The sequence below is a fragment of the Lycium ferocissimum genome, unplaced genomic scaffold (assembly GCF_029784015.1).
Source record: "Lycium ferocissimum isolate CSIRO_LF1 unplaced genomic scaffold, AGI_CSIRO_Lferr_CH_V1 ctg1166___fragment_1, whole genome shotgun sequence".
NCBI classification, from domain to species: domain Eukaryota; kingdom Viridiplantae; phylum Streptophyta; class Magnoliopsida; order Solanales; family Solanaceae; genus Lycium; species Lycium ferocissimum.
In genome coordinates, this window is record NW_026713950.1 from 1 (window position 1) to 8,848 (window position 8,848).

An 8,848-nucleotide genomic window follows, 5' to 3' on the forward strand; every position below is an offset into this window, starting at 1 on the left:
TATCGTTGACTAAAATTATTAATTTTCCAGCAAAAACTCAAAAAGATGTGTCCAACCTCTAGATCCGTACATGAGTTGAATACTCGAACCCCTATCAAAACAACGTAATGTATACATTATTCGAGATCAAAATAATGGGCGCAATTGGAAGTGCACATAACCTATGTTGTTCAGTCTTTTAAAAGTTGATGCCGCACATATGTCGAATACTCCAAGAAATATACTACTTTTGAAGAAATCGACATGCACACGATGGTATTTTTTAAGAGTTCAAACAACATAACACATGGCTTGTGCTAGATTTGTCTTATGACAATGAACCAAAAGGATAAGATCAGGGGCAGAGCTAGAAGCCGACTTACAGATTCTCAACAAACCCAATAGATTTAGTTCAAATTTTGTATTTGCATTAAGAAATTACTAAATATATACGAAAATCAGTTAAATTCAGAATCCAGTTACTAAAACTTGACATCGCTATTCCAAAATCTACAACTCATTAAGTTTAAATCCTAGCTCCACGCCTCCACCTATGATTAAGATATTATGGCTGAAATCTTAGTGAATTCTTGATTTTTGCAGAAGTCTGATATGAAGAAAAAGGTAATTGAGAAGCCAAGGCTAGTGTTAAAATTCATATGGATGGAGAAGAATATTGGACTTGGTCTTGATCAAGTGTTACCAGGACATGGCAGTGTACCATTGAGTCCTTACTTTTTTTGGCCAAGGAAAGATGCATGGGAAGAGCTGAAAACAACATTAGAGAACAAGCCATGGATATCACAAAAGCAAATGATTATTTTGCTTAATCAAGCAACTGATATCATCAACTTGTGGCAGCAGAGTGGTGGCAATTTGTCTTAACTGTTTTGGTATTTATTTGTAGGACTATGATTTCAAGTTTGTTTTGTTTTGTTTGGGATGTGTCCTCTTCTTTTAAGTGTACAATAGTGAAGGAGAACAATTGGAAAAAAGAGTTGTCGTTTTTATGTCAAAATTTCCTTTTTAAGTTGAGAGCAAAACTTGTGAATGGATTGACTAGCACATGCAACATTTGTCACTCCAATCAAATTTGTGAATAATTTAACAAGGTAGAATGAAAATAGCACCAAGTCTTGTCAATCAGGTAGAACTTATGAACAATTGGAGAACACATGCAAAAGTTATTAATCTGGCAAGATTTTCCGACAATTTATGAAGATAGGTAGAATGAAGTTCATCGTACCTTAGTTATGTCTCACCGACATAACTTGTGAATTAGGCAAGATTTGCCAAATCCAGTAAGACTTATAAAAAATTTAACAAGATCCGTAAGTTCTGTATTCTTCGCACTACATAACTTTAACTTTTGAATAATGCAAGATTTATCATTCCAGCAAGACTTGTGGATAAATTAACAAGATATGTAATATAAAGATTATACTCACCCGACTAAACTCGTGAAAGCATATTTTTTTTTTCTTTGAAGTGTGTAGCGCTGAGGTTAGTTTTGCACAAATTTCTTAAACGGCCACACAATTTAAACAGTGGCTGAGCTAGTTACATTTGGACTTATCCTGAACTAAAAGCCCATAATGCCTCGCTTACTAGTTCAAGTAATTGCACGATATGTCCTTCATATGGACTGGTCTTTAATTTTTGGCCCTATCGGGGCATGAGTTCTTTAATAGTGCGGGCATAACTTTTGAATATTATGATGCGTAACCTATGGCCCACTAGGCATGACTTCGATTTTGAAGGACAAAATTAAAGACCAGGCCATTTGAAGGACAAAAAGCACAAAATAGGGACAAAAGTGCAAATAACCCTTTCTAGATTCTGTTTGGGCTTTTTTCATTTTTGACCCGTCCGTCAAACTTAATTACCTTCGCTAATAAAAGTATATAAAGCATATACACTAATTATGTATATTTATATTTAACATATATAACCTATGAATTTATTGGCTATTTTATAAATTAAATCATCGAAAGGTATTGAACGGGCAATTTGCAGGATTGTCCTTCGCTGGTGGTGGTCTTTAACTTTTATCAGCTCATGCTTTAATTTTTTGTAATCCAAAATTCTCGCTCGCGATTTTTTTTTTTTTTTTTTTTTTCCATCGAATGGTGGTCGAACCACAACTTTTGTTTAGGCGGTAAGTGGTAAACTTAGGTGCTGTTTGGCCATAAAAATTATTCACTTTTTTCCGGATTTTTTTTTTACTTTTTTCACTTTGGCCATAAATATTCCGAATACAACTCCGGAACACCAAAAATTTATTTTTCAAATTTTTTCACTTTTTTACAACTACATTTCACCAAAAACTACAATTTCAAAAGCTACGGCTAAACACAACTCCAGCTCCAACTTCAAAAATTTCAAAAAAAGTGAATTTGTTTTTGGTATTTATGGCCAAACGGCACCTTAAAGACCTCTAATTTGAAGGGAAAAAATTAAAGACCACCCCAAATGAAGGACAATCCGCACAAAAAAAAGAAACTTGTGAGGCAAGAATCCTATTTTCGTAATTACACGTTACACTATGGGTAATTCCCACAACCTTCAAAACGACACCGTATTAAACACCCTTTTATCACTCTATATATAGTGTTGCCTGTAAATTCGAAAATAGAGAAACATTTACCAAAACCTTTTTCCCGCGCTCTGTGAATTTCCCTTTAATCAATGGCTCCAAAAGTAGATAACACTGAAGGTACAAATCATAAATGTTTCTATCATAATCGAATTGTGTATATATATATATATATATTCGTATTTGAAATCTCAATTTATAGATAACTAAATTTATCGTTTTTATTTTGAAATATTTACAGGAATCGTGCTCAATTTCGTCAACGAGGTAACTTACAGTTAATCATTTTCCTCCTCAATCGTTTTTTTTTTTTTATTTTATATGCGATATAATCATCTGCGACAATTATATAAACAAGTTTAATATGAATTTAGATGTTAAATTTGTTTTTTAAAGTGATATTGGCGATATATCTATTCAATTTGAATGTTGCTTTGAGCTTAAAACTAAGCAGAGTTTGGGAGTAATAAGTGTCAAGCAAATTGTAATGCTGTTAAATGGAGTTTTTTTTTTTTTTTTTTTTGCCAAAATTGTCCCTTATCTATGGGAGTACATTTATTTTGGTCTTACAAGTATAACCTTGAGGATCTTTAGTCCCTTAAGTTTGTTAAAGTGGAGCATCTTTGGTCCAACTAACAGAATGAACTTAAAAACTAACGCTGACTACCAAAAAACACGGCAAAAATCTAGCTCAGTCGGTTATATTTTAAAAAGAAACTGGGATCAAACCGACCGAGTAAGTCTGCTTTTGGTTGGTTTGAAAGTCGGTCGATCTTTTGCCGTGTTTTTTGGTAGTCACAGTTAGTTTTTAAGTCGATTCTGTTAGTTGGACCGAAGGTGCTCAACTTTAACAAACTTAAGGGACTAAAGATGCTCAAGGTTATACTTGTAGGACCGAAATAGACTTACTCCAATAGATAAGGGACAATTTTGGTTAAAAACTCGCTGTTAATGCTTGGATAAATAAGTGATCAGTACTTTACATTTTATTGCTTTTTTGTTTTGTTTTGAAGATTCAGGTGTACACATTGAGAGCTCTTGTTAATCAAACTGATTATCTTCTCTATAACTAATGTATGCTATACTCTATTTGCTTCATCTTTAAAAGTTTATTTCAAAATTTTGGCGGAAGCAAGTGTCGGATATAGATGAATTACACCCTTAGTTGGAGCTTTGAGCGTTGTTGCTACTGTTTGCGCACTTATGTTTCCTTTTATACCTCAAAGAGTTCTTGACAGAGGGTATTGTGCTCTTTTTTTCGTTTGTTTTTCAGGATAGCTGTCAGTTTTGTTATCAGATTTTCCTAAATCGTGTTATTGGATAGAAATGTTTCTGCAAATTTCTTGTGTTTTGAGTTATACAGACTGTGATCTTATCTTTTGGATAAAGGAGTGATCAGTACTATTCGTTACATTTTAAAGCCTTTTTCTTTTGCTTTGAAAATTATGGTGTGTACGCATCGAGAGCTGTTGTAAATTGAACTATTAGCTTCAACATGACTAATGTATGCTACACTGTATTTGCTTCTTCTTTAAGAATTTCTTTCAAGATTTAGAGGAAGTTAATGTATAAGATATAACTAAGTTACACCTTCAATGGAGCTTAAAGTGTTGTTGCTACTGTATGTGCACAGTATACTTCCTCTTTTTTTTTTTTTCCCCCCGAAAAATAGTGTCTTGACAGAGGGCACAGCTCATCAATATTCAGCGAGGATATTGCGTTCCTTTTTGTTTGTTTTTCAGGATAGCTGTCAGTTTGCTATCAATTTTTCCTAAATCTTGTTATTGCATAGAAATGTCTACAAACTCTTGTATTTTGAGTTATACAGTATCTGATTTTCCGTTTTCCTGCATGATTTGAATGTAGCAAAATAGACCATTGAATGTCCAAAATGCAGCTGATGCGCTACAAAAGTTTAACCTTAAAAAAGCTGCAGTACAAAAAGCCCTGGATAATCTATGTGAAAGTGGAAAGATATCATTTAAAGAGTATGGGAAGCAGAAAATCTATATGGCTAGGCAAGATCAGTTTGACATCCCAGACAGCGAAGAGCTTAATAGAATGAAGGAACAAAATGCCAATCTACAAGAAAAGTTGGGTGAACAGAAGAAAGCCATCAGTGAGGTTGAAGCAGGTATTCTTAATCCATACGCTTTTGCTTTTGTCTGTGAGTTATTAATACAAATTTGTAGTGAATTTGATAATCTTAAACTATAATGGCTTGTTGCAGAAATGAAGTTTTTGCAGTCAAATTTGACTCTGGAAGAGATACATGCTAAAGATGCCAAACTGAGAAAAGAGGTAGGAGATGAAAAGAATCTGTGGAACTCTCTAGCATATGAATCTGGTCTTCAGCATAATTTGAAAAGTATCCTAACTTCTTTTTCGTTTTAAGGTTGACGAGATGGAAAAGAAGCTAATTAAATTGCGGGAAGGTGTTGCTCTTGTAAGTCCAGAAGAAAGAAAAGCCATTGAGGGGTTGTATTCGGAAGCTCTAAATCAGTGGAGAAGGCGAAAAAGGATGTTTAGAGATGTATGGGATGCCATAACTGAGAACTCACCCAAAAATCCAAAAGAGTTTAAGGTATTAACGGGTCTATCTTCATACTTTTCCTTGTTCTTTTTAAAGTTCACTCCTAATTTTCATGTGTATTTCAGGAGGAACTTGGAGTTGAATATGATGAGGATGTTGGTGCGAATTTTCAGTCTTTTGCTGACCTGATGCCACATGGCAAGAAGCGTCGCTAGAGGCTAGTGATTATATTTACGTGTTGCATTTTACTGCAGGAATGTACTTGATCAGTTGTTCTATGAGTATATTTTTGTAGCACGTTGAACTTATGTAATCTTGATATCTTATAGTTTTAGTCTACCTTCAAAGACATATTTCTGCTCTACTCTCGTTACGACCTTCCATATACGTTATTATAACCCTAACTGCAAGTGGTCTTAGGTTCAAAACACTAGCTGAAATGGGTTCAGTTTGAAAGTAGAGGAAAGACTAAATAAGCTGTTAAATTGTAATATGTACTGCAATTCTAGGGGGCTTTACATCTTCAAGATTGCCATTGAGCTGCCACTCTACTAGGGTGTAAGCATATCCCTGTAACCTTAAATAAAGAAATTCACATTTCTTTGTCATTCTAACTAGTCGTCGTTCTCATTTTTTTCATATTTTAGTGTGTTAATATGACAGCTCATCTATTCTTTACATTCCTTTTGTCCTCTCGTGGTCTTGAATTTTTCTGAGCTTTGTGATGTTGAGCTCACATCTTTGCTGAAAGCTGGATGGTATGATAGACTGAAATTTGCACAAGTTATACACTTTTTTAATAGGAATAGTAGCTCATAGCATTAAAGTTTCGAACCTCAAGAATCAAAAGAAGCTTAATGTCTGCCTGTAGCTTCGATTATAAAACATCACATTCTTTGTCTCGAGCTTATAATTACATAAGCAAAATATGAAGCTATGATATATTGACAAAGCACACAGTATATGTTCCAAAACTTGTAAAGTCTTCCAAAATAAAGAAACTATGAAGCTACAATATATTGACAAAGCACACGACATATGCTCCAACTCAAAAAATTTCAGCAAAACTTCTATCTGTCCTTGGTCACCAGTGATAATTCTTTCTTGTTCTCACTGATATTGGCTTCTTATATATGTCAACGTTTTCTGCACCTTGCTTTGTGAATCCTTCAATCTCCTTTTCATTTCGTGCTTTGTGCACTGGAGAAAGTTGTTTTCCAGTCAAGTACATATAGTTTCTGCTGTCCCCTTCCATAGTATCATCCTTGCTGTTTGATTTCTCAGAACCAAAAACTTCATTCTTAGGATGTTTTAACGATGGAATTCTGCTTTCCTCTCCAACTTCTTCATCGATTTCATCAAAAATTATACCATGCCCAGGACCTATCTCATCAACAAGTATGTCATCTCCTGAATCAGAACTTGAAGCAGAGACTGATCTCTTGAACTGTTCTTTAAACTTCCTCTGTTTGAGTTCTTCCACCTCGTCTCCATCGGAATGAAAACCATAGTTCTGACTAGGCTGGATTTTCTCAACTCCATCCCCAACATTTACTCTCTTATTATTCTCCTCTCCTGCATGAAACTCGGACTTCAAATCGTCACGAGAGTCTGATAAATTCCTTGGCTTCTGACTTGGACTTTTCGGGTCATCCTTATCACGCGATTCAGACCGAGAGAGTTCCACAGCTGCTCTTGCAGCTGCTGCTGCATAAGCAGCAGATTCAAAAGCTGCTTGAGCTGCATCTGCTACATCTTTATATTTTCCCCTAGCTTCATGGTCTACATCTTGAGGTAAACCTGGTATGGTACCTTCATATCTGTATTCCACTGATTTACTTGATAGCCCTCTCTCAGGCTGGTCCTTCCTTTTCACAGTGACTTTCTTCTCCTGTTTTTAACAATAAAAGTTTTTTTAAAATTTTATTTTTAGAACAGATCTAATTCAAGAGGGAATCTGAGAATATTCAGGACATGAATGATCTCCAACATACCTCTACATTTTCCAAAATTGTTTCCTCAATTTGCAAAACGATGTTGTTCTCTGCAGCAATTTCCTTAAGTACTTTGGTTCTTTGTTCCAAGCTAGGCATCCTTGTTGATAGCTTTTGAATCATCTACATTCCAAAAAAAAAAGTAATGAGTACATCATCATGCCATTTTGTTAGTAGACCAAGACAGTACTGGAACAAAAGTGTATTAATATTACCTTAGGATCTACTCCACAATTGTTTCTTAACTCAACAGCACGAGCCGTGAATTCTTTCCCAAATCTTGACGTGAAAATAGCACGAAGCTCTTGAAGTTCTGGGAACTCACCACACCGTGTAGCTGCATAAATCAAGCTCGATATCGCCTCCTTCAATTCCTCAGGACAAATTCTACAGAAAGATCATGAAAAAGCTCAGTAACTGAACGCACAAATTAATAGATACACGATTGAAAAAACAATTTTAGAAACACCAACTTTTCTTGTTGAAGAAGGTTGACCCTTTCCATCACCAGACTACTATAGCCTTCTATCATGTCAAACACATCCAACATGTTCTGTTCCTTGATCACTTGCTCAACCTACAAACATCAAGAATTATGGAGTATAAAACATAGCCATTTAGAAAAACTAACCAAAGTGCCAAAGGAAAGATTCATCCAAAGCCAGATTTAACGTTTCGTGAGTTCAACTGAATTTATTACTTTTGGCTCGAACCATGAAGTATTCGACTATAGAACACTTAAAATATATATACATGGTAACACTCATTATTAACCCACATCCTTTAAATTCTGAATTCGTCTCTAGTTCAGTTCAATAAAATGATCAAAATGATATATATAGTAAGTGAAATACCCTCAAAAGAGCTCTTTCATGATGACCAAGGGTTAAGAGTTGAACCACATCGGACCGAGCGATCGAGCGCCGTGCCTGGCGCTGGTTCTTGAGTACAGCAACCCTGGAAATGGCTAGATTTGCTGTGGCCTTAAATTTACTAGTCTTGAAGTTTCTTCCTAGTAAGGCATCAAGTTTTTTCCCCATGGCTACTTCCCTTTCACTTGTTTACTCACTCTCTCAATGAGAAGCAAGTAAAAGAAAGAGAATTAAACTCTTATAAATTTGAACACAATAAGAGCTTTTTTTTAATGGCCGGTGGTTGTTTTAGTAGAGACTAGAAGATAGGAACAAACGATCCTAGGCTTATTTGCACCTTTTGATTATGACGAAATATGAATTATAAAATGTGTGTGGAAGGTTAGTAAGATTTTTGTCAAGCATATATTATGGGGCAAATGTGTTTTTTGGAAATTTTGTATAACATAAGGTAGCGTGTGCTAGTTTTCTTATGAAGGAAGTCTGTTATTGAAGATGGAAAAATTATAATTTGAAACGCGGTTAAGGGGTGTACATCCTAGAAAGTGAGAGAATTTGCGGCTTTGAAACGGTCCAATTATGTCATTTTTCTCATTTTCATTTCATGTCCACTAGCACAACATAAGGCAGAACAAAAAACAAAAAAAGCTATTATAAATTTGATAAAAAAATAACAAAAATTGAAAAGAGGAAAAAGAATTTTGCGTCACACCATCTTTTGAGAGTGGATAATTACAGGAGACAATGAGCAAAGATAAGGAAAAAAAGAAATTTAATTGTGTGAGGTGTGTGACACTATTTTGCCATTTTTTAACAGCCTGAGTTAGTTGGAGATCATCAAATAAAGAAAAAGAAATTTCTTTCGTTTGGCACG

At 34.9% G+C, this 8,848-nt stretch overlaps 3 protein-coding genes across 3 annotated transcripts; 2 read left to right on the forward strand and 1 right to left on the reverse strand.

The window, feature by feature from the left end:
- The first annotated feature begins 555 nt into the window (after positions 1-555).
- Positions 556-997, forward strand: LOC132041770 (small ribosomal subunit protein cS23-like). Its single transcript, XM_059432464.1, has one exon. It carries the CDS (start codon positions 592-594, stop codon positions 862-864), a length of 273 nt encoding a protein of 90 aa, XP_059288447.1. The 5' UTR covers positions 556-591; the 3' UTR covers positions 865-997.
- A 1,569-nt stretch (positions 998-2,566) lies between these two features.
- Positions 2,567-5,472, forward strand: LOC132041776 (homologous-pairing protein 2 homolog). Its single transcript, XM_059432473.1, has 6 exons — positions 2,567-2,695; positions 2,817-2,842; positions 4,442-4,709; positions 4,806-4,876; positions 4,971-5,159; positions 5,234-5,472. The coding sequence occupies exons 1-6, from the start codon at positions 2,668-2,670 to the stop codon at positions 5,321-5,323; spliced, it is 672 nt and encodes a 223-aa protein (XP_059288456.1). The 5' UTR covers positions 2,567-2,667; the 3' UTR covers positions 5,324-5,472.
- A 485-nt stretch (positions 5,473-5,957) lies between these two features.
- On the reverse strand, positions 5,958-8,531 carry LOC132041775 (uncharacterized). The gene is made up of 5 exons (XM_059432472.1): positions 7,957-8,531; positions 7,576-7,679; positions 7,318-7,489; positions 7,103-7,225; positions 5,958-6,999 (listed from the first exon to the last, which is right to left on the reverse strand). Exons 1-5 carry the CDS (start codon positions 8,140-8,142, stop codon positions 6,193-6,195), a joined length of 1,392 nt encoding a protein of 463 aa, XP_059288455.1. The 5' UTR covers positions 8,143-8,531; the 3' UTR covers positions 5,958-6,192.
- Between the last annotated feature and the right edge of the window lie 317 nt (positions 8,532-8,848).

Bases quoted from the DNA above. Each gene is read 5' to 3' on its own strand.
- LOC132041770 (XM_059432464.1), top strand. From the start codon at position 592: ATGAAGAAAAAGGTAATTGAGAAGCCAAGGCTAGTGTTAAAATTCATA.
- LOC132041776 (XM_059432473.1), top strand. From the start codon at position 2,668: ATGGCTCCAAAAGTAGATAACACTGAAG. The intron at 2,843-4,441 runs GTAACTTACAGT...ATTTGAATGTAG, and splicing joins TGCTCAATTTCGTCAACGAG to CAAAATAGACCATTGAATGT. The intron at 4,877-4,970 runs GTAGGAGATGAA...TTTCGTTTTAAG, and splicing joins ATGCCAAACTGAGAAAAGAG to GTTGACGAGATGGAAAAGAA.
- LOC132041775 (XM_059432472.1), bottom strand. From the start codon at position 8,142: ATGGGGAAAAAACTTGATGCCTTACTAGGAAGAAACTTCAAGACTAGT. The intron at 7,680-7,956 runs GTATTTCACTTA...TGATGTTTGTAG, and splicing joins ATGAAAGAGCTCTTTTGAGG to GTTGAGCAAGTGATCAAGGA. The intron at 7,000-7,102 runs GTATGTTGGAGA...TGTTAAAAACAG, and splicing joins CAATTTTGGAAAATGTAGAG to GAGAAGAAAGTCACTGTGAA.